General features: G+C 39.5%; 1 protein-coding gene across 1 annotated transcript in view; it reads right to left on the minus strand.

Moving 5' to 3' along the window:
- Positions 1-328: 328 nt before the first annotated feature.
- Positions 329-26,512, minus strand: part of vstm2a (V-set and transmembrane domain containing 2A) — an 86,828-nt gene continuing 60,644 nt past the window's right edge. Inside the window, exons 3-5 of the mRNA XM_062441776.1 lie at positions 23,106-23,156; positions 17,543-17,870; positions 329-405 (exon numbers count right to left, since the gene is read on the minus strand). Coding sequence (XP_062297760.1) covers positions 329-405; positions 17,543-17,870; positions 23,106-23,156 — 456 coding nt within the window. The remainder of the gene's footprint in view (positions 406-17,542; positions 17,871-23,105; positions 23,157-26,512) is intronic.

Genomic DNA, 26,512 nt, shown 5'->3' on the forward strand with positions numbered 1-26,512 from the left:
AAGTCATTCTTCCGTGAGAGTTATCCAACAACAGAGTCCATTTTCACATCGGAGCGTTGTAAATCAGGTGGTGTCGAGTCGGCGTCTGTACAAAAGGTAATCCAACTGGTTTAAAGGTGACTGGTGTCTACAGTGGCTAAGAACAGTAGTGGCTGGGAAATGACGGCCAACTGTGCTGTCCGCATGGTGGTGGTGGTGGTGGGTGGGGAAAAGGGGGTGGGGGGGTGGGGATAAAACAGGCAATTTTCTTGTTCACCTTGAAAGCAAACAGAGAGAGAGAGAGAGAGAGAGAGCGAGATCTGGGCACAAACCACGTCAGTTCCTCAAATTATAACAAGACATCCCTCACCAAACCACAAGCCAGAATGAGGACAGCCAGTCCATAGCTGGTTGATATTCTTGCACCTGTGAAGAAAAGAAACAGCGGATTAAAAAAAAGATGACGCATCACATTTCATTTTCGGATAACAAAATACAAATTTATCTTAGGTGCCAAGTAGACAGACCAGTGGGATTCCAAGAATGTAAGAAATTAGATACTTTTCAACACATGAAAACAAATGTAAGTGCATTTCCCACAGTGAGGGTTTTATCACATATCACTGAATAAAGATGGAATGTGGTCTTTGGAAAGGATATTGATATTTCCAAACAAACAAGATCAAATTTGTACTTGCACATTTACAATCTAGCCAGTGACTATTCAGTGTTGCATTTACTGCCAGCTAGTAAGAACTGCAGCAGCCAATGGAAAAGTGTAGCTTTTTGTGTACTGCGCTGATGTATTATTAACTTAGTTGTTGTTATGAAGAATGTGTTTTCGGTGTCAGCCTTACAAACTGTAGCCTAATATTCACACTCTTAGCTCTGGTTTGGTCTCCACCAACTCTTGAGGTAAATATCTGGCTCTTTAGCTGCTCAAGTCTCCACTATGGAAACCAGGTAGTCGCTAACTTTGTGTATCTGCTGTTTGGTGCTGGATAGGTAGTGTACAGTTGTTTTTTAGCCGAAAACCAGGTTGAGAGTGATACGAGTGAAACAAAACAGTGTTTGGGCTGTAAGACCAAAACAAGGGGCTGAAAGATGCTAAAGGGGAACTGCAGAGTTGGATGATTGAATGATGAAGGATGAATTTGTGATGAGTGCAACATGAAGGGGAAACATGTTGGTAATAGTAAAAAAAAAAAAGAACATTTGTCTATGACACAGTGCAGTCTCTAAAAGTCAGACATCCTACTCTCCTGCCTCACCACACTGAGTGCAGACGACATCCAGCACTGGTACAAGGAATTGGCACTGAACATAAATCTGGCACTGCAGCATCGTCCACTATGAATGTAATTACTATTACTGATGTAATTACACTGCATTCCAAATTTGACACCATATGGTGTCATCAGATCTAGTCCATAAGGCTGCAGTCATCTATCAAGCCAAGGAACACTGCTTGGCTGCAGAGCAGGTTTAAAGGCCTGGATTCAAACACATAAATAGCAACATGTTGGGTTTTTTGTGTCTGTGTCGTAAAACAGAAAACAAGTGAGTTTTTGTATTTTTTGTTTAAGATTAAGAAAAGAGTTATTCCAATGTGCAAGACTTCTTTGCATATTCATCTCCTCAAGTACAGACATGCAGCCGCTGCTCAATGCACTTGCAGAGTTAGGATCCGTAGAGTAGTGGAGTATTCAAACAAAACCGTAAAGGTCTAAGATTAGCACCGTGCTCATAATGATTGGACTCATTCTTACATGAATGCCACAATCGCAACCAAATAACTGCAGAAAAGTGCAAGTGTAACTCCAACTGCTTTTAAAGTGGATTTACACAGGCAGCTACCGTAGCCTCGGCCGGCCGAGCCTCTGTCACACAACAGGTTGCTCTCACAGTTTACTGAGCATCTGACATGACTAACAACTGCAAACTGGAACGCGGCCGCCTCAGCCCACCATTTGATTCGCATGGGGACATCGAATCTGAACGGTTGAGAGCAAAGTAACAGATGACACGTATGCAATTCTATGCAGCAGGATGCTATGGACACAGAGAAAAATATTTTTTTTTAAAGACAAGATTTACTCTCAATTGGCAGAAACTGCAGAAATGGAGAGAAAGAAATAATCAGAGAAAGAATAAAACAGCAGAAAGAAGTGAGAAAACGAGGAATATGAAGTTGTAATCCTGTGAAATAAGGCAGGGGAAATAGAAAATGAAATATTCACTAAATCATATTGACATTTACTGGATCCCTCTGTTAGACCAGGCGATGCTTCTAAGAGGGAAATCGTCCACAGGGACTCTTTGTTCCTTGCGGCCTGGCTCTGGATTGTCTTGGTTTGCTGGTGGGGGATTGAGGGATGAAGGGGGAGGGGAAGGGGGAGGGGAGGACAGAGATGGAGGGCTTTGACCCTTTATTCCTCCCCACCACATATCATTTGGCTTGAGGTGATCTAGAGAACAGGAGTGCCACAGAGGAGCAGCAATCACTCTGGGCCAAAACATCCTTCACACAGAGAATAATTAATCAGCCTCCAGCTAGGAGTCAGAGCAAGACCCAGACAGGGAGAGGAGAGGCAGAGCAGAACAAATGTACAGGAGAAACGTGCCATAATCCAGTAATATTAAGCATTTTTACAATTATTAAAGATGCACAATTTTGTTGAAGTGCTTCATAATATCTGCATGGAGGATTTGTCCTTGTCTGTTTCCTTCTGTTTTTATGGATAAAACCTCAGAAACACAACACAAGGTAGATTTTCCTGGGGGGGGGGGGGTTTCCATACATGTGTGAGTCCCTAAGCCGTTGCACAGTTTGCCTATGCTGTTCAGAACATCCTGTATTGCATCGTGTTTGAAACATAGTCATGGAAGTCACATATCTCATGTTCAACAAGCTGGTAAAGAGACACCGAGGTAATAATTGGATTCTAGTTTTTTAATCTACTATGTCAAACTGCCATTTCAAGACAATTTGGCACATTATTGGCCAGGTTAGTGCTCTACTAAGCGTTGAGTATCCTGCTTCAGATTTCAGTATTCAGGCTTAAATAATGTATTAATAGCTCAACCAGCTCTGGCCTCTTAACAGTGTGAATTGTGACTGTGCTGCATGCTTTAGCTATGTTAATTCAGTGACTCCCTGTTTGTGTGGATTGCATCAGTCATCGTATGAACTCCTACTGCACTGCAAAGAGTTGATTTCATCAGTTGTTTATATTCCTAAACTGCAGATGAGTAAATGTTATATGTGTCCTTGTGTTTTTCTATCTAAAAATTGACATTTATTTCCACTAGATTATTGAATGTGATGAATAGGTAAACTGTACAGTTTGTTTTTACTAATCTCAGCCTAAATTGAGACGCTCCTCTTTGGTATGTGCTGTATCTTCTCCAGTGTTTTCTGTTTAAAAAGTATTGTACATCTTCATGCGTGACCCTTACTGTACATACTGTTCAGGTCAAATTTTGACAAATTTTGATCATTTTGACCATTGACATTTGGCAGCTTTAAAAACACCCCAAATGTCTTTTATTCTTAAATGTGATTACTTTTCCTAAAGTGGCCCAAAATGCACAAAAATGAAATATATTAAAATGTTTGTCCATTGAAGCTGTTTTGGGTCAAATTTGACCCGTATCTATTGAAATGGCCTTTTGTTAAATGAATAGTTAATAGTTTTAATAAGATAGTAGTTATGAGGATTTATTTTAATGATGTAGCAGTGAAGACTGATGGCTCTAATGGTTATACAATAAACCCCACACTTCCATAAAGTTATAAAATACATTTACATCATTATTGCTATGTTATATTTTCATGTCTGAGGTAAAATAGGACATGATATTGTGTGATAGGAGATGTTTAGTGGTGTAAAAGCTAAAAAATACACTCTCTCTGCTCTCTGAAACATGAATCAAGGTTTAATCACATTTATTGATCAGTCAGATCCACTATTGATGCTTTCTAAACACATCTGTGATTCAACATTTGGTATAAACACTTTTTATGAGAGGATTCTTAGACCCTGAACATACCGTTAGGTTGCATACTATGAATAGTATGTAAGAGTTAAAGGATGAGGCTGAAAATATTCTCTATTTCCTTTATTGAAATTGTGATTCAATGGAAAGACCAAAACCAACAATGAATAGATCTCACTAAACAGTGTTAGCCACACTGTTGTATTGGCTGACATGTTCCTTTGTTGTTCCCATGAATAGTAAAAGCATAAAATCCATGCCTGAAAATAACACAGTGGCCGGTTGTTTCAGTAAAAAAGAAACTATATTTTCAACATGTTTTAAAAAAAAAAATGAATGATTCTATTCACGTCTTCAGTAGGAGCTGATGGGCTTAGGGCTGAATGTCACAGACAGTATTGAGATGCACACTAATCCATTGTTGAGTCTGGTCTGCTCATGTGGTTTGCCTTATCCATGAATATCCATAAATCATACTCTGTGATACAGGTAGAGTTAAAATATTAAAAATATTTCAAATTTAATTTTGAACTCTAATTTTCTCCTTTTAAATGAATCTAATTAAATTTAGCTTGTGTTGCTGCTTGATCTCACTTTGGCACCTCTGTCAAGAAGTATTGATAAAAGTAATTAAACATCTATTTGTGTTGGTTTAGAGAACAGTGCTTGTGTTGATTGGTATGCCCTTGGAGTAGATAGCTAATTTAAACTGAGGGCAGAACAAAACTAATCACATAACAACACTGTTCACAATGCTTCCAATCCTAAAAAGGTCCAACCGCAGCACAGCTGTGAATGCTGCATTCTGGATATTAAGACTTTCCTTTGAAACACCTGAAATATCGTTTAACTGAACAAATCTGCGCCTGTTTTTTTGTCAGATGAAACCAAACACAGCAGGATTGCAGAGGCAGGCCGCCCAGCCGTCCTTTAACCCAGCATTTCTTTAGTATTAATTCTGACAACTTGACAACAAGATGCGCTTTAAAAAAAATTTGCATAACTAAGTCTGAATTGTATTCCTGACACCTGCTGTCTCCCCAGAACCCGGCGATCAAGCTACTCTTTACTCACAGAGCAGCAGGGTGATTGTTATTCATGCTTTTGTTATTTGCTGTAGTGATGGTTTTTTATTGTTTCACTCGGTAATTAGAAAGCCTTTTTTTTCAGTTTGGTTGTCTGAATAAACATAGACAGTGTAAAGGAAGTGCATGTTGGTATGATTACAGCTAAATATCACACACATGACCATGACCATGTTTTCAGATGATCTGCAATGATTCTATTCATATTATAATATATTTTTTATTTACTCTGATCAATCTGGGTTTGGGTTTTTTTTGTTGGTTTTATTTTCATACTTTTGGACATGATTTCTTCAAGTTCTTCATTTATGATACAAACTCATTTTTACTATTTTCCATTTATTTCATGACAGTTAAACAAGTTCATAGCTGTAACACAAGAGTCAGTGTAGCAAAGTGGTGTCGAACTGCTCCGTTTGAGTCAATGTATACTGGATTACATCACTAACCCTGGAACTCCAAGTTAATTATATTTGATACATGAGACCTCTACATTATCAGTGTGATCCTGTACAACCTGCTGATATGATCAGTTACATGTAGTGCACAGATAAACCAATGCAATGTTGAATGACTAAATATTTTGTAGCTTATTTGATGGTTCATTCCTGTTGAAAATGTGTGTATCAAATGAGATACAGCAGGTATACTGTAGAAGCTCATTCATCTGTAAATCTGTCAATTATCATTGTATTGCATTGCATGCTTTATGTATCATCATCATCATGCATAACAATTATTCAGGACCTATAAAATGTTGTATAGTATTTAATTAATTTGAATTACTTGTCAGGAGGTAACAGTGACACAACATGTTGATGGTTCAGGCTTACAGAATGAAATATGATGCTGATCTCTAAATGCATTGTTTTATTTTACTTCGAGGATCAATCCTTGAATGTTTCCACCTTTAAATATTGTCATTCACCTTGTCATATCTTATCACTGTTACACAAAAACTTTAGAATAACAACTGTTCACCAAACTTCTTTGGCTTAAAAAAAATGTTCTTATAGATTTCAGACAGCTCCGGGGAAAGTTGGATCAGAGCCGATTATAGATGATTGCAGTATTTTCTGTCTGATTGTACAAAATATAATTGGTCACGATGAATAATATGTTAGCTGAAGCAGTATAATTAAGAATAGAATAGTTTCAACCTATTGAACACCTGATAGGATGTTGAACTACTTTTTTGGGGAACTTTTTATCAGGGATGCAAACAAAGAATAATACCAGATCTGATATTGATTGTTTTTTTAGCAATCATCATTCTAAATGTCTTCATTGTCCACACTTGTCACTGTGGTATAATTCTACATAATATATGTTTTTCTCAGACATACCTCACCCAACATTAGAATGTCTAGCAGCAGAATTTTGTTTCCATTTCAATCAAATTATTTCTCCTGTATCTATATATTTATACATTATTAATGATTTATATTGTTGTTATATTGTTATATGTTAATTATTCCCAGACAATTATAGTTTCCACTCAAATGATATAAAATGTGTGGTATTCTATAAATATACCTGACTATTGCTGAGATGTAAGAACAACATGGCAGCATTGTTAGAATAGAGTCTGACAGGACAATCACACAGATTGGAAATAAGCCAGCAGTTTAGCCACTGGTTCCTTTTTTTTTGGGGTTTGTCCCTTTCTAACATCAAGGTGTACAGATAACCTCTCACAGGTTTAACCAATGCAATTCTGAGTTTCAGTTCAATGATATTCAAAAGGCCAATGAGGTTAAAACTCTCCAACAAAACAAGAAACGAGAGAAAAATGTTGAGAACAGTAAGAAATGAATAATTTGTTCCTTCTTTTTGAATTGCTTAGTCATCTTGCAAATCCCTCAGATATAACTTAAGGAGTCCCAAACCCCACTGATCTACATGTGGGGCTAAAACTAAAACTGAAAGCACCTGGAATGTTGCTAATAATCCCTCATTGCACATAATAATACAAAACTCCTCTTTAATTTGACTGCAGCAGTCATTTGGAGTCCTTCCTTCAATACAAATCACATTGAAATTCAGTCTGATTTCATATTTGCATAACTTGCAAGTATAGCCTCAACCTATTAGCATGCATCTGGTGTCTAACTATTTCCATTTGTTTTTACTCATAAATTGGATGTTTTTTCACTTCAAAACTAACCTTGCCAGCAAGCATACCAAAGGTAAGAGTAGCTACCTTCTGTTTGCTAAAGCTATTTTTAGAAAAACAACAAAGGGGGAACATTTGTGAATTATTGTTTTTTTGTACACTTGCATTTTAATTGCTGAGCGAAGGAAAAATACAGAAAAAAAGAGCTGAATATATAAACATTTCTACCTTTTATGTAGCCAGTAGTATTATCATTTCATGTGTTAATCACTCTGGCTAAAAGCATCTCCAGTCTCTTTCTTTAGTAGATTGGTTGTCTAAAGAAAAAATGAAAGCTTAGATTGAAGAGGCAGATATGATTTGGAGATATCTGACTTTTATTCAGTGTCTCAGGATTTAATAGTGTGCATAATGCCACTTTTGAGTTTGTATTTCCTTGGCTCTGTGCCACCGTGTGAGGGACTGCACACTGACTTATCTGTAGGTATAATGAGTGAGAGTATCTGTCTGAGCTGGAGACCTTTTCAAGCTTTCTCGCTGCACGCTGGGATAGAATAGACCAGCCGCTGAATACTCTTCATTTTGTCCTACTTAACCTAACACAACACTCTATATTTTGCCAAACAGTTTTGGCTCGGTGAAACGGTGATGTGGAATATCGATTCCGGGGCCAGCAATGCGGACAGGTTCAGGGGAGGCAGGGAGGTGAATCACCACAGCGCCTCCACAGGGAGCTCAAACTGGCTTAGTGCCAGTTCCATCTATTCCTCCTGATCCCTGTTTGGCTGACGGGCATGCCGACTGTCTCTGTGACTCGCTTGCTTGCTTGCTTGCGTACTTGCCTGGTGGCTCTGTTGTAAAACTGGCTGTCTGGTTTGCTTGTCGCCCCTGATGTGCTCTCTCTAACTGAATATCTTGCTGCCTGAGTCATGACTGAATTTTTGGCTGACTGGCTGGTTAAATACAACCGGGTGTCATTACCTTGCAGCTCGACTGTTAAACCGTGGGTGAGGCTGAATGTGATAACAGTCTGTGTGTGTAGCACATATTATACAATGTGTAACACAAAAGCTCCAAAATGACCATCCACCACATTGGAAAGAATCACAGTAGCAGTTTGGAGTGGTTTAGCACACATTACTGCAATAATTTACTAAACTATTTCACCTGAACTGACAAGAAGAACATGAAAACTAAGCAGCTGATTAGTTTTAATGTGAAGACCCACCAAGGACTTGAGTTTCCAATTGTATTTTTCATACAAAAATACCTATTCTATGAAGTTTTCATCCCGTCTGTACTCGTTAACACAGGAAATTAGAACCAAGCTGCTAGTTTGCAAAATGTACAGCTAAATGTTGCCTTAAACCTTCATTTAACATTTACCATCAACAGCACAATGTTCCTACAAAACAGTACTATTGCTATACAGACCTGTAAAGTTCTTGCTAAGGTTTTAGAGAGGTGATTGTGTCCATATAGGGTATCCTCAACCCCAACTGGTCGAGGCAGATGGTCGCCCACTTAGAGTCCGGTCCTGCCTGAGGTTTCTACCCGTTAAAAGGGAGTTTTTCCTTGCTGCTCATGTGGGAATGTTGGGTCTCTTTAAATTAAATTAAAGAGTCTAGACATGCTCTATGTGTAAAGTGCCTTGAGATAGCTTTATATAAAAAAAGATTGATTGATTGATTGATTGATTGATTGATTGATTGATTTTCTGGTATGAGATATTCATGACACCATTGTCACATCCTGCCTGAACTTTCTGTTTGTGTTTTAGTTCCTGTTTATTTTGAAATGTTTGTGTTTCTGTTATGTTTACTTCTTGTGGTTGTGGTTCTCTTCTTAGTTGATTTCCTCATGTGTTTCACCTCTGTCTTGTTCGTATTACCCCTCGTGTATTTTAGTCTTGGTTTTCTGTTCAGTCTCTGTTGGATCTTCTGTTCAGTCTTGTCTCCACGTGTCAATTTTTTGTCAGTAATTTTTCTCCTTAGTTCTGTTCTGCTCAGCGCTCAGTTCTTTTGGTTTTTGTTCACACATTCAGGAGATAAAACCTTTTTCTGCAGCCCTGACTTCGGTCTCCTGCATTCGGGTTCCACCTGCTCAGCTTTACATGACAACCATGTCGTTTATGGCTGCATTAGACCTTCAAATGGAGATACTTTACGTGAAATTTGTACATATTCGCCAAAAATTCAGTCTGAAATATTTTGTATTTTTAGAAAATGTTGTGTTCAAATAAAAATTGAAATTAAGTTTGAGCAAAGTTTGGCTACAAGGTATGAGTTTGTATTGACAGACCCACCAACAGGTCAGCTCTTGTTTAGTAGTTTTTACAGAACATAATGTTTGTTATGTAATGTTATAATAAAACTGTATTAAGCCAAGGACTGATGCATCCAAAGCTGGCAAACATTCTGGAAACAACTTCCAATAACATCTCAGTTGTATAAAAATAATTTTGAGAGGACAAGGACAAATGTGACGACTGCTATAACCAAGTAAAAGGAATGAATTCAGTGTGGGCAATTCACTGCTGCCAAAATACAGCTGCTACCCCGCTGCACTGTCTGAAACACAACAGCTTGAAACTGTAGCTTATACTGAAGAATTGTAACTATTTGGAACATGTAGGTGTTGAATGGAAGAGGTCTGAGGATGGACCTCTGGGGAACAATTAAGAGTTGTGAAAACACCCTACTGTATATATATATATTTTTTTAGCCTTTTTAATATTTTTCTAATGTGACCCACAGTATACAAAAATAGAAATACAATGCTTACAAATTTGTATATATGCAAATATACACATCTGACCTGTGTTTATTAAATAACTAAATAAATAAATAATTCAAACATGTTCTTCTGGACCATAAAATAGTTATTGTGAATGGTTTTTTTTCACAAGATTAATCAAACATTTATTAATTGCTGATTGCGGAATTTATCAATGTGAATTGGTGTAGAGACTAATTATGAGTCTGAATATGAACAGTATGTAAGAGTTAAACTAAACGGGCCTCACCTTCATACCATATCAGTTACATGACACCAGCTGAGAGCTTGAACAAGCATCAATCAATCAAACAATCAAACTCAGTAAATGACCCATGATACCTGCCAGTCACAGTTAACATCTTTTGAATTCTTAACATTCAGACTATTGTCAAATAAGCTGCCTGTCAGTGTGGAAAATGTATGGATAAAATGCAGTGGCATGTACAGGTTCAGATTCATTAAATAGGACTTGGTATTACAATCCCTGAAGATCGGGCACTTTACTTGCCAGTGTGGAGTCTTTCTTGGATATGACCACCAGATGGCACCACCATTGCGACACATCTAGGGCTGGGTATCGTTTAAAAAATTACAATACCAGTACCAATAGTACTCTTAAAGTGATACTGACACCAACTGAGTACTTTATTCTATACTCATTACACATTTTGTTTACTTCCTTTCATCCAGTGTAACAGGCGTGTAGTGTAGACACACTTTAGAGCATTCAGGTGACATTTTGGCTGCTGAATGCTCAACACGCTTATTCAAATTCACCACCAAATATGGGTTCTAGCTGCTGTGGCAGTGGACCAATCACATGTCTCGTTATTTTGAAAGATGCTTGTGATGATTGGCTGTGAGGAAGTCAGTACAAACAGTCATATTTTCTAGCTGTGGGTGCAAAAAGGATCGATTGCAGGTTTGACAGAAGATGTTTCTACTTGGTATCGATTTATTTTGGTCGATACTTTAAAAGTATCAAATACCAATACCCGATGTTATTGGGTGATTCGGCCTTTTGTCACAAGTTCAGAAGTAATATTCAGTGGTAAAAATATACAGGGAGTATGGATACTACTTTTTGTTAAAGCTAAAATACACAAAAATACAATCATAAACCTACAAACGTATTCTTGGAAAGTCTTTTTATTGTTCTAACTGTTGAGAATTGTTCATACCAGCTGTATGCTTCTACTGGTTGAATCTATCCCAGTGTAACCTCTCTATGCTCCATTGCAACCGTTGTAGTCTTATTTGACATGAGGACATCCAACCGCATCCACCACGAGGCTTCACTGATGCTCCGAACCGTTTTCCCCCTCACTCTGCACCCTCAGACATTAGCCAGATTTAAACACACACAGACAAGCGTGATTAAGGAAGGACGTGTGGAAGCATTCAAATGTACTTGAAATGACACATTGACATTGCGTGCGACTACTTGAGCGATATGAATGTGGAGGATGAACAGCGGTCCTGCTGTTCTTAACCACCTACTAGAGTGATGACTCATTGGTGTTCTTTCCTAAGACATATGCAGTCGAGGCAGTTGGGAAAAAAAATTACATGGTGGTTCTTAAAAACAAGGTCAGTGATTTTTTGTTCGGATGAATGCTTATGCAATCAAGCTGAGTCCATATTTGTTTTTCTTTCATGCAGCAGGAACCAGGCTGGCCTCAGGGGGTGTGGTGGTGGTGGTGGGGGGCAATTCTCGCTTAGGGGACATTTTTCTTCCCTTTTTTTGTATTCAGCTACCGTCACCTCTGAGCTTTGAGAGAACAACACTGCCAGGAACGATGGAGGCCGAGCTGTGATCTAACAACAACTGACACACTGGTGGGGAGTAACTGTGAACAAACCACTCTGCTGCTGATGCTGTTAATGCTGCTGCTGCTGCTGCTGCTGCTGCTGCTGCTGCTGCAACTCCACCAACCACAGTAACCCCCCCCCCCCCCCCCCCCCCCCCCCACCCCCACCCCCACCCCCCACCTGGAAAGTGCCTCATTGTTTACAGATGCAGCAATGCGGAAAAGGAAAATATCTGCACTCTTCCAGGTTTAATTTCATCTCAGCCCATTTACCTATTGTTGCTCATCTGCCTCAAACCCGAGCGAGGCCGTAATAGAACTCTGTCGCCCTCAGCCGCAACACCTCTCTTCCGCTCAGAGAAGGTGGCTAAGGCTGCCTGAGCAGTCACGGAGAGGCATTTATCAGTGTCAGACACACCGCACAGAGGACTCACTGCAACATAGTTGTCAGCATAATTTGGCTGCCTCATAATCTCCGACTCTGCAGCCCTGGGGATTATTCAACTTTTTACCTCTATTCAGTGGCAAGTAATATCTCTGTGTTTTTGCTTCAGGGTGCAGAGGACTGTCTGAGTCCAGAACAGGGCTGACTTTGTGTTTGAACTGTCTGACCAGTGAAGGGGGGAAGGGGGGGTGATTGGCATTCAAAGATGAGGAAGAACGGTACAATTATAACACAGTGCGATAGTCGGAGGGATGAAAAAAAAATGCAAAGAGTTAATAAGGAAGAATTTAAACTGCATGGGCCACCTGAGGGCAAAATGTAGCCTATTAGATAGGAAGCTATACTGCAAGTTGAACACACCAAAAAATACAAGACTTCTTCTATTCCCTCTATCAGCCTGACGATACCGAAATGAAACAGATAAGAGGGAATGTCAACCCTTCAAAACATCTTTCATAGTCATTAAATTAATCATGCAAAAATGAGATTTGATTGAATTAAAAAGTAAGGATTATAACTAACTAACTTGCAAAGTTAAGTTTTTTCTTTTCACTGACAAAGGCAGATGTAGCTTGATGTGATACTGCTCTAAAGCCCTCATACAGAGGTGGATGGGTTGGATGGATGGGTGTGAAAAGTGATAGAGACTGCCGTATGTCACCTGATAACAATCAGTGTTGGTTTATTTGAAGCATTGACTGAGATCTCTCAGAATATTACCCATCCTCCAGTTCAGTATGTATGTATATATATACTTTTTTCATACACAGTTTCCTCAGTCTGCAGTGATGAATCAGTTGCAGAGGTGAGAATTTCTATACTTTCTATACCTCTCATATTTGGCCCCTCTGAACATGAAAGTCTTAAAATCCGTATTGCATGACCCCAAACAAGGATCTTTCAGCTGTGCCGCTTTAATTTCATTTTAATGCTGCAAAACCTTTATGCAGCCAATAAATCAGTCAATAAATATCCCCTTTATTTGTCTAAGCTGAACTAAACTTTAACCATAGAAGTGGCAGAAGAGGAAATACAGATGAAGAGAATTGTTTCAGTAAATTCTGAAGTGTCATTTTAAAAGGCACTTGACAAACAATACTGCTGCTGTTAAGGGCTACAGGATAAAAGAAAACTCATATATGATGTTTTTTAAAGGCAAAGACAATATTTCTAAAGGAGACCTTTTGGATTATTAAGACTATAACAAAAGCACTTCATATGGTCTGCAGACGTTCATACTTACCAGACAGAAAGACTAAAATGACAAGATAAATGTGCTCTGAATTATCTGTGAAATAATGAAATAAACATGAATCATTTTTTTTTTTTTTTTTATCTCTAAAATTATAGGTTTTATGATTCTATCATTTATAATTTAGCACTTAATCCATTTGATATTCTACAAATGAGTGAGAAACACCTTCATGGACCAAATAAAGCAAATCATTAAAAATGGGTTGAGATAGTAGATAATTACAGCTATTTCAACTAATATTAATAATAACCCATAATTACAGGTTAACATCATTGTGTCCAGAAATTGTGTATTATTGTTATTTATTTAGGATTAACAGGTATATATCATCAAGTTGTTCTCGTGTCTTTTAAACTAGCAACAGCTCCCATAATAGGGGGAAAATAAGGAGAATTTCCACTCTCCATTAAGACACAAAACCCTCATTTAAATACTGCTGTTTTCACCGGTTGTCATTTGCGCAGTTATTCTTAGTAGATCACCAGCAAAACGCACGCTAACATGCAATCTCACACATAATTTAACATTCTTTATTTTGGCTCTAAGTAAATCAGACCCTAAGTGTACCTATGGGCAGGATTTGTCATCACAGCTACATTAGTTTGGAGCTTTGTGTGGTCCCATTAAATTAACACAAGTATGATTTGGAAACTTAAAACCTCTGTAGAAAAAAAAATATATATTTTCATAAGGAGTGTGCATCAATTTATGGATTTTAACAAGGTAACTGCACTTTTTTGTAGGGAAAACTTTAAAAAGATTATATACATCTTAGAACATGATCTTTAAATTCAAAGCTCACATTATTGAATCATGATGAAGTGTGATCAGATGGTTTACTTAAAAAAAAACATTTAAGTAAACCAACTGATGTGAGATGGTGATAGCTTTAGAGGATGATTGAATTGTACAGATTGATGCAACACTTGATAAAATTGCTTGAATGGAGGATTTTTCTCACGTTTGTCAAAGTAATCCACTGGGGAAACACGAGCGAACTCATGAGAGGGCTCAATCATCCTTTGCCGGCTCGGACCACACGTTTTCCATTTCTCGCCGTGGCCGATCGTGTTTGCACTCACCAAGACGACTCAATACACATTACAGCTCCCATGCATTTTTGAAAGGATTTCACCCTCGCTGTGCTTGATGAAGGACAAAGGTAACATTGATATTCTTTGCAATCTGCTGAATGTAATTACATACTGGGTATTAGAATAAACCGACAGAGATGTGGTTGAACTCCCATGATAGAGACATACTGCAGTAAATCTCATGAATTACATTTGTTCAAGTTCGATGGAAATAATATTAACTTTAATCCACTGCTTGTAGCATTTTATGTGATTAACTATTGTAATGGTGTAACTTGTGTGTAGATACACGAGACAATCCTATTAAAAATGAGTGCAGTGTGCGGCTTGTATTACTTTCAGCCCCTTCGTTCTTATAATACCTGATCTGCAGGTGTCTTTTTGATCTGACTAATGTGGCAAATGAGCATGATAACTGAGAAGTGGTGGAATTAAAACTAAATAAATCTGTAACATTATTTAAAAAGCTGCCATCCAGCTTAGAAAAGGGAGTTCCAGAGCTGAGTAGCCTGCAGCTTGAAGACCCTTTGTAATAAAGTGAGTTTTCAGAAGCACCAGAGGAAGCCCCCGCTGCTTATGAGGAATGGGCTTTTCTAAAATGGGAGCCTGACCACATAGAGCCTGAAACATTAACAGTAAACTCTTAAAATCAATTTTAAAACTGGCGGGTGGCCACTGCAGACAGGCAAGAATTAGTGGGATGTGTTCTCATCTCGGAAGCTATTTAAGCAGCAACATTTTGGGTATGCTGGAGGTGAAGGGTTGACCTCCAGCTGAACTCTGAATAAACAGAAGTGCAACACTTAAAAGAAATATGAAGTAAAACAGCAGACTTCTTCAATATCTGTGATGGCTTTAATCCTCAGCTAAAGGAAACCAGATTGCATCCTCATCGATTGGTTATCATCGTTATTATTATCATAGTGGACAGTCCGATTTTGATTCACTGACTCCAGAAAGGTGGCATCTCACTCTAAAGACCTGCTGCTTGGTCATTATGCCTGCTCTGTAAACCTTGTCAGTTATATAATTGAAGCTGTTACACAAATATGTGACTCACGCCTCGAAATTTGACACATCACCGCAGGACTTGCGTGCCGCTCTGACTTTACACTTCGCTGCTGCACTTTTAATTCAATCAGATTCAACTTTGACCTTGTTTTGTCGTGAATTTTTGATGTGCAGCCAATAGGATGACAGCTGTCTATGACTTAAACTGAAAGTGACTTGTGACTGACGAAAAGGTTATGCCGTGTTCCTGGTTTCCTAAAGAGTATACCACCACCTTAAAACCTTAAAACAGTGGTTTCCAACCCTGCTCCTGGAGAGCTACTGCCCGGCATGTTTTAGGTATCTCCTCACTCTAACACACCTGATTCTAATAATGAACTCATTGTGAAGCAGCTGAAGTTGTCAAGGGGTTTGATAATCAATAATTATTAGAATCAGGTGTGTTAGAGTGGGGAGATACCTAAAACATGCCGGGCAGTAGATCTCAAGGAGCAGGGTTGGAGACCACTGCCTAAAGGGATTTCACTAAGGCTGAATGCCAACACAGCTCATTGCGATCATGTAAAATCCAAAATGAAATCAATATTAGACTAATTCAGACAGGTAACTTACATTAATGGATGTGTATAAAGTTCAAGGTTTAAACATAAAATTAAAGTGATGAGGATCGTTGATTATTACCGAAGTCTCAACAATTGTTTGGCCTGCTTTCATTAAAAACACATTTTCCAACTGTATTCTAGGGTCAGAAGATTCCCAGCTCGTCCAGTCCACATGTTGATGTGTCCTTGGGCAAGATACTTAACCCTGAATTGCTCCTGATGGCTATGCCATCAGTGTATGAATTGGTCTAAATGGGTGAATGTGACATTTCACATGTAGTGTAAAAGCATTTTGAATGGTCAAAAAGACTAGAAAAGTGCTATAGAAGTATAGTCCACTATAGAAGTGCTATAGAAGTACAGTCCACTGACCATTCTTAGTTTTCAACTGTTACATTATGTTACAATAGTTAGGTAAGTCCATATACCTTGAACACAGTCTGCTAAACTATTCAGAGCATTTTGCACACTATTCAGGATTCTGAAAGTTGGACTTCCATTGGATCTGCAGGGTCAATCTACATAGTATCTGCATATCTGCATGTCATTCTGAATGATGCAGAATCACCCTTTTCAGAGTACAAAGTTTGAACGTATGCCTCCATTCACTTTTGTCGATTGTTGAATGTACATATAAGGAATCAAAAAGTACACAATAGTGTTATTGAGCATCATTATCTGCCCAATAAAGCCATCAACCTTAACTTTAACATTTGTTAAACCAAATTGGCAGCAACCGATATTACACTGTGACCATGAGTCCAATATTTAACTACCATATCTCACCCTCAACATGTAAAGGCAATATCAGTGGCACAGTTAAATTGCCCAAGGGCTTGCCAAAATAAGACTTCTATCAAGCATTCGCAGTACCTGTAGCAAACCAGATAGTAGTTGAAGTATAAAAATGACAGGTATTTGTTTTGCCACCACCATTAACTTATGGAAAATCTATGGTGGGATACTTATCTAGATTGTTAATTAGTTCCCAAAGCAATCTTTGGTAGGGTTAGGCATTATGTTTCACAAGAACAAAGTCCACAAGAACAGAGGTACAGACAAAAATGCTCATTAGGAAAAGAATTGCCTTCTTTTTTAATGGGAGTGGGGGGTTCATAGAGCACTTGACTGCTCTATGACATCATGCCAAAGCAAAAGTATGTTTGTAGCTCTCAATGTCAACCAAACATTCTTCTAATTCGGTTACTCACTGGTGTAGTAGTGTGACTAGGATGGTGGCTCACGGACATGTCAAACTCATGAAGGTGATACAGCCAGAATTTATGCTGGAAGTAAAAAGGCTGCCAGTATTTTGTGTTCTACAGTGCCCTCTTTACGTAACTCCCTCCCAAGGGCCTTACCTGAGCCGGGGTTGTGTTTAGCTGTATTGGATGTGTGAGAGGTGGAGGTGGAGGCCACCCTCTGGTCTGAACTCATGCCGTCGTGGCCCAGAGATGAGCTGGACTTTCTCGGCTTCTTGTCTGTCAGGTGCAGCGGGGAGCTCTTCTTGGGAGGTGACAGTGGTCGTCGTGGCCTGGCCGTGACATTGACCTTCAGCCAGGCTTGGGCTTTGTATTCCACAATCTCTCCGTAGTTAGCTCGTGTCACCCGGCACTCGTACAAGCCTTCATCATTTTTGCTGACTCTGGACATCTGCAGTTTGTGTGAGATGTCGTTGCCCTGGACTTTCACCGTCTGTAAGAGTGATTACAAGAGACCACAGTGTGAGAACATTGGACTAAGTACTGCAAGGGTTCATGACCCGTCATGCCATTGTATTCTATCCTTTTATGCTAACACATTGAAAGACTAGTCAGACAGAGGTGAGAAATAAACTGCTAGTTGCACAGACAGTATTTGGCTTGACAGGTTGGGGCTATAACAATATGTGTGTTTTCATGCACATTTTTATACATATTTTCAATTTTCACAAAAAGGTTGAAAAGATACAAAAAAGTCTTTGAACTTGACAAACGGAACAGACACAAAACTTGGTTTATCAATACAAACAAAATGTAATTTAGTAAAATGGAAACACACTTATTGAAACAAATCATGACAATAAGTATCTTCCACTAACTGAAGACACAAAAAATAGCAACAGATGCAAATATTTGATCTGTGGAAACGATGAGGAGAGTGTAACATCCCTCAGAAAAGTACATGAAACAAAAATGGATGTAATACTTCCATCATGTTATTCACATTGTTTTCCATCGTTTGAGGTTTGACCAGTGCTCTTTTAATTATGTACATACTCATTGTGCCACCAATTATCGCCACCAACTTTATCTTGATGAATCAACATCTAATGTTAACAAAACAGATGAAGATGGAAAACAATTATTTGCATTCCTTGCAGATTTTCTAAAAAAATATAAAAAATTCGCATTGCATTTGGATGGAAACCTGACTGCCATGATTGTTTGCAGGTTTGTTCTTCCCTCCTGTGAATAGCCCTCAGTGTTCCTGACTATTTTTTTATACTGGTGACAGTTTAGGATGGGCCAAATAGATAAAATACTCTATCACAGTTCATGCACATTTATATAAGGATTTCAATATACTGTATATGATAAAGCACATTTTTCTGAATCCAATATTATTATGAAGCTGTCCTGTTGATCTGTAACACTGGACAAAATAGTCTAACACAATCAGAGATAAAGTGATTGCTTCTTTAGTAGACAGGGTAAAGAAAAATATCTGATGGTTAACACATTTCAGTTGTCTCCCTGTATGTATGTCACTGTTGACAAATGCATCCGGGTTTATCCCGACAATAAACTCTGGATGACTAAAGAAGTGCAGTGCCTGCTAAGGAAGAGGAACACCGCCTTCAGGTCTGGTGATGGGGTGCTGTACAGTGCTGCTAGAGCCAATCTGAAGAGAGGCATTAGAGAGGCCAAGGCTGCCTACAGGAGGAGGATTGAGGACTGTCTCCAGAGCAACGACTCCAGGCAGGTGTGGCAGGGGGTCCAGCATATCACTAACTACAGACCCAGTAACATCTCGTATGTTGTTGGTGACGCCTCAATGGCAGAGGAGCTGAACCACTTCTTCGCCCGCTTTGAGGTGGAGTCACCGGAGGCAGCCACACTAAATCCACCAGCCCACAACAGTCACATCCTCAAGGTGGAGGAGCATGAGGTGAGGTGCACGCTGAGGGCTGTGAACCCGAGGAAAGCTGCAGGACCTGACGGCGTCTCTGGATGGGTGCTGAGGGACTGTGCGGACCAGCTGGCTGGAGTCTTTACCAAGATCTTTAACCAGTCACTCTCTCAGTCTGCCGTCCCTTCCTGCCTGAAGTCCTCCACAATTGTCCCACTCCCGAAGAAGAACAACACCAGCAGCCTGAGTGATTACCGACCAGTAGCTCTCACACCTATCATTATGAAGTGCTTTTAGAAACTGGTCCAGAAGCACATCACTTCAAATCTTCCACCCAGGTTTGACCCTCACCAGTTCGCATACAGAGCCAACAGGTCCACAGTAGACGCTATAGCCACAGCTCTCCACTCTGCTCTGTCCCACCTGGAGCAGCAGGGGAGCTACGCGCGGCTGATCTTTGTGGACTTCAGTTCGGCGTTTAACACCATCATCCCCAACAGACTGGTGAACAAGCTGTCAGACCTGGGAATATCTCACTCCATCTGCCTCTGGATCAAGGACTGCCTGTCTGACCGCTCCCAGAGGGTGAGAGTAGGCCCCCACATCTCCTCAGCGCTCAGCCTAAATACTGAATCACCTCAGGGCTGTGTGCTGAGCCCCCTACTCTACACCCTCTACACCCACGACTGCACCCCCGTCCACTCCAGCAACAGCATCATCAAATTCGCTGATGATACCACTGTGGTGGGGCTCATCTCTGGGGGGGATGAGTCTGCATATCGGGACAAGGTGGAGCAGTTGTCAGTGTGGTGCACAGCAAATAACATGGCACTGAACACTACCAAGACAAAGGAGCTGGTCATAGACTACAGGAGAAATAAAACCGACACTCCGCCCCTGTTCATCGGCGGGGACTGTGTGGAGAGGGTCACAGACTTCCGGTTTCTTGGAGTTCACATGGAGGATGACCTGACCTGGAGCATCAACACCACTGCTATCATTAAGAAGGCACAGCAGAGATTGTACTTCCTGAGAGTACTCAGGAATAACCAACTCTCACAAAAACTGCTTGTGTCCTTTTATTGTTGCTCCTTTGAGAGCGTTTTGACCTACTGCATGTGTGTGTGGTTCTCTAGCTGCACAGCTACAGAGAGGATAGCGTGCCAGAGGGTCATCACCACAGCCCAGAAGATTATCGGCTGCCCTCTCCCCTCCCTGAAAGATCTGTACAGTTCCCGCTGTTTCAGGAAAGCTCGCCATATTCTCAGGGACTCATCTCACCCAGGACACTCGCTGTTTGGGCTGCTGCCCTCAGGCAAACGCTACAGGACATTGAGAGTACGCACAAATAGATTTCAAAACAGCTTTTACGCTAAAGCCATAAATGCACTAAACTGCATTAAATAATGGCAATTATTTATTTATTTTTGTTTCTGCACTTTAAAGACGGCATCTCAATTTCGTTGTGCTTTGTACAATGACAATAAAGACTTTCTATTCTATTCTATTCTATTCTATTCTATTCTATTCTATTCTATTCTATTCTATTCTATTCTATTCTATTCTATGATGCCGGTGCTCAAATTTAGTGATGTCATATTGAAAAGATAGAAAAAGTTTGAAAAAGACTGAATTATGGCCTTTTAGGAGATTTAGTTTATACTCTTACAAATGATTAAAACATCAGAGCAACACTGTTAAAATATTCCTCCATAACATTAAAACTTCATGACTAAATTAGCAACTATTAAAGTTAAGGTTGAGTTGCTATTTATTAGATTTGTAACAGTCAAAATCCCACAAGCATTCAAGGTTCAAAGATAAATTCCAATTGGTGCACAAAACTACTTGACATCACATTTTCCTGACTGAACACAACCACTTCAAAACACTTGAGAAGACAAAAGTGCACGGTCAACATATATTCATGTAGGACCCGTTATCACTTTGTTAAAATGATTGATAAAAAAAGATATGTTCAGGGTCCTTAAAGCAGGTATCCTGAAATGGAGTATTTATGGCTCAGGATTAAACTAAATGACTTGTTGGAGGATTTTGCAGCGATTGCCTCTTGACTGCTGCTGTGACTGGATGACTGTGAGAAGACCAGTGCAGGACTGTTTCAATGTGAAAACTAATACATTAGATATCATATTTGGGCCTGTATATTAAATGATAAGGCTGGCAATTTTTTCTATATTGTTCCGGTTGTCAACAAATCTCATGTAGAGCCATGTGTGTGTATTAACCATGAAGGAACATGTGCCTCACTAGATTGTTGTGCTGTTTGGATGTCATGTAGGTGTATACAACTGCAAACCTCCCAACATAGCTTTCAGTCTTTTATGACTGAACGCTATCCCTCCCATCACCTATTCTCACTACTGCCATCTGGAAGATGCTACAGAGCCTTAAAGACCCACACTTCCAGACTCAGAAACAGCTTTTACCCAACAGCTATCAGTGAACCCCTCCACCCCCACTCCTCCACTGCCACCACAACAATTGTACCTCAAGTGCAATCATAATACACTAATGTGCAATAACTGCATAAGAACTTTAACTTATTTTATGTTGTATTTTTAAAGTTATTTACTCATTCTACCCACAGTTTCTTTTAATGTGTGTGCATGTGAGTGAATTGACATATGAGTAGAGTGAATGGGGTACACTTTTCCTTTTATAAAGACCCAGCCAGCATATCCATGTGGGCCCCATAAGGGTTAAAAATATGGGTCCCATGTGGGTTTGTCTGCCGTTTCCATGATGGCCCCACCTGTGTTTGCCCATATGGGCTTCAAGTGTGTTCTGACCGGGTTTCAGGTGGGGCCCATCTGGGTGAGACTATGGGGTCTAAGTGGGATCAGAATGGACGTTAAATTGGGCCCATTTAGCCAGCCCACATGGGCTTCACATGTGGGGCTACGTTTCTGAAACAAACCCTAACCCACATTTAACCCATGTGGGGCCCACATGGACATGCTGGCTGGTGAGAGACAGCAAATTTCATTGTACAGTATGTTAACATGCAATGACAATAAAGGCATTTTATTCTACTCTATTTATGAGTAACAAAATAAATTCCCAGAGAAAAATCTATATTTTCTAGCAGACCTCAGGGCTTCATTTGAGTAGACATGGAGAATGGGTGTGTCTGTTAACCTGCTTGCAAGCTATGTGTGACGCCTGATAGAACCTTTTTAATTCTATATTTATTCAAGATTAGATCCACTTTACTGACTAATCCATTAAATAAACCAAAGGCACACCTGTGTGTGATTTCAAATGGCTTCCTTTATCTGTGTCTTTTAAATAGAAATTCCAGTTTCACACCTATGGTACTGTTCACACAGCAATGAGGGATTAATATCAACATTTCAGGTGTGCCCACTTTGGGTTTTACCTCCTCATTAAAGTTCAGAAGTGAGTATTGATTTGGCTTTACTTGATCTGAAACCTGTCACTCTGCATTGCACATCATGGCTATTTGACTATATTTAGACTCCAGTGAGGCAATCCTGGAGAGGACAGGTTGGTTCAGTGGGCAGTGGTGTTGAATGCTCCTCTGGGCATGGAGCTCACATGCACAGCAGCAGAGAAACAAGGGGCGGAACATTCACTGGTGCATGAATGCAGGAAGGGAACCACTCTGACACTAATAATACACTGCCACTGATTTCCCTGATTAGCTCCTTTCTCTGGTTGAAGGTGTATTATTCGAGGAATCAGCTGCTGTTGTGTGTACGCTGGGAATGAAACGCTGCCAACGTGGGGTTTTTTTGAGAAGCGCCGGGACACACGAAATGTTCTTAGACTTACACTTATTTTCGTCCCCTCGTCATCAGGATCAGGCTCTGGTATCATCTCCATCTGGGAACACAGAAAGAAAGAGAGCATTAGCAGAGATATAGCAGCAGTGTGTAGCTCTCAAAGAGCCACTCTGAGGAGACATTCAAAGATGTATTTTATGTCAGACTCCCTAAAAACCACCTATGAGATTACAACGACAACTTCGAAAAAAGGCATCGTCCGCTTAGAGTTATAAATCTTTCATTTTGACATTGACGCGCAGTTTACAGACCGAGCGACCGCACTGCCACTGTTCTGCCTTTAAAAAATGAATGCACAAAGATTTCACTCTTGCCATTGTTTTTTTATTTATTTATTTTTAGATTTCTTTGAGAGGTTCTGTGTAGAGAAATTAAAAGGCAACTCTCAGACGCTGTAGTGAATGGAGGGGGGTGAAACCGGTTCAAACCAGGATGCTGTGTGACAAACTAAATTATGCCTCAAAACCTCCATCAGTCTCTGCAGTAAAAATAATATTAGCCATGAAAGCTTATGACAAATAATAAAATGTCAGAAGGCCTGGAATAACTTCTTGGTAAAAAAAAAAAAAAAAAAAAAAGAAGAAGAAGAAGAAAAAAATCAAAGTAGTGAAGCTCCTGGGCTCAAGAATTTACCCATGTTTGAGCCCCAGTGGCATAATTCAAGCACGGTGGCAAACACTAAGCCTACAGCCTACATCATGGACTGGGCATTGATTTTAGAGGCTATAATTTATTTATCTCACATCCGATGCCAAATGGATGTGTGCCCGGAAAAAAAAAAAAAAAAGTCTACTGACTACAAAGCTGAAGAGGAGCAAGAGAAGAGTGGTGCAGCAGAAAAGGGTCGGGGAGGAGGAGGAGGAGGAGGACAGGGTAGCTATTGGCTCCCTGGCCGACACACAAAAAAAAGGAAGGGCAGGAGAGGGATTAGATGGCTACTTATGAGCATTTGCAGGGGGGGGGGTTCCTTCAAGTGCTGTAATTACCTCGGAGAAACCGGCACTTTTCTCTGGAGGATGCCTGGCAGACAGGTGATTAATGAGCAGAATTAGGAGCCATAGCTTTCCTCTGTCTGCATGTATGCATGACTCTTACATCTTGACTTCACAGTTGGACCTGGCATCCTCCATTGTATCGAGGAGACGTCTTTAACGGCGAGGCAGGATTAATTGCCCTCAGTGTTGGCGTCGGACTGTTTCAAGTCATCAATTTCAGCCTCTTTTTTTTTTTTTTTTTTACAAACTTCACAGTGGTTATACGAGCTGGCTGTGCAGTCTATATATGTCACCTGAGAAGGATAAAGTTAGAGTGCTTCACTGGAGGACAGCTGCTCTGCTCGCGTCCTGATGCATTTTTTGGAAAACATTTGTTCACAGAGATAAAGATAGAGACGATAGAGGAAAACCATTAAATTGCTTCTCACACATTTCATTATAGAAAATCCTCTAGGGCTATTAAAACTCTATTATTTTCCAGCTCTAGTTTCCAGTATTGATTCATAATTTTTGCAATACAGAGAGAATAGTTTTCTTTGTTTTAATTGAAATCCTTTACTGGACTAAAAACAATCAAATTAACATGATTTTGCACGCTTATCTGGAGTTTTTAACTCGCTTAACTCTGAGAAAATAACCAGTGTGATGTCGTCAGGGTGATGCCGGCTATTAATAGGTGTTGGCAATTGCGAGCACCCACAGGGAAACCATACTGTGAGCACATATCAGGAGAATAATGCAGAGCAGAGAATCAGCAAGGCAGAGTTTTAACTGTGAGCTAAACCCGTGTCCGTTCTTTTCATGGTGTCCTGACAGTCTCCTTTAAGTTTTGACCACTCAGTGGTTTCACATAGTCGTATAAAAAGTGCATCATTTTGCATCACCTTATGAATCCCTGCTGTCTGACATGATTGCCTCTAACAAGCGCACAGTAACTTTCAGACCAAGGCCTTTGAAACAAATCCAGTCTATTAAAAAAGTTTTTAATGTAAGGTAGAGTTCCCCTTTGGCACCAAAACAGCCACGACAGCTCCTGAGCCCTCCGCCTCCACAGCCTTATTATTTGTATTATGTATACTGTTATTATGATTTTTTTTTTATATATATAAGCCCTATCTCTCAGTCCCTGTCACCCATGATATTGGTTGATATTTTTTTGCCATTAATTGGAGCAGTGCAAGCTTACCTAATGGTTTGCTATGATATACACCATAAGATGATGCCCCTTTGAAATAAAGGGGAGTGAATCCCTCTTACTGTAGTAGAAGTGGAGAAGCATACACTTAAAATGTAAATCATACAAAGTGCGTCATAACTTGTCACCCAATGATTGAGTTAATGTATTTAGTTCCATTCTATTACAGGGAACAAGGAGGTTACTGGTTGCTAGGGATGACATGAATTACGTATAGTAACAGTAACTAAGTGGGACAGTGTTTAAGTTCAGGATTTAGGTTTTTACATTTGTAACTTGTGTTCCCACCACAATTTGTACGTAAACAGGAATTTGATCAGATATTCAATCCTTTTTTGTGTTTGTTCTTCTTTTAAAAAAAATCCAGTGAATGAGCAAAGCTTGACTAATTGCATCAGCCAGCATACCTTCAAATGGTGTGCAAGGATTTAAAAATGACTTCCATGAATTTGTCAGTGTAAAAATTCATCTTAAAAAAAAAGATTAAACTATTTCTTAGGTTTACACAACAGCACGCAGCCACCAAACACAGGGTGCAAGACAGCAGCAGCAGGACTTACACACTAATCATACACACCAGTATCTCTGACTCCAGATCAGCTGACTTTACCTTTCCTAATTCACACAATGAGAACAAATCCACGGCGGTGTTCACCCTCACCTTTTCGAGCATTTGGAAATATTTGATCTAAATTGGTTTGTTGAATTTGCACGCACCACTACAAAAAAGGAGGCAGTATTTTATGATCATGAACCCATTAGTCACCCAGAACTGTGCAAATACACAATTAAGATAATTGTGAAATAATGAATGTCCAATATCGGTTCATAATCCTGGCATTTATCATGTACTGTAAAATACATTTATTTGTGATGAAGATGTTACTATTCGTCCCTAAATATTAACAACAGTAGTAGTAACATAGTATTATTATAGTATAGTATAGTACAGTGCGGTATAGTTCAGGATAGTATAGTACTGCATATAGTAGCTTCAAGTACTAACACTAGGAGCAACAAGGAAAAGAATAATCCAGTAAAATACAGTATAGCATAGTACAGTACATTATAGTAAAGTACAGTAAATTCAAGTATAGTATAGTATAGTAGTAATAGAAGTAATAGTAGGAAGATATATATTTTTATTTAATAGTAAGTAGTAGTAGTTTAATAGTAATTAATAGAAGTAATAGTATTTATTGGCAT

This window comes from Scomber scombrus, chromosome 20, assembly GCF_963691925.1.
Source record: "Scomber scombrus chromosome 20, fScoSco1.1, whole genome shotgun sequence".
Taxonomy (NCBI): Eukaryota; Metazoa; Chordata; class Actinopteri; order Scombriformes; family Scombridae; genus Scomber; species Scomber scombrus.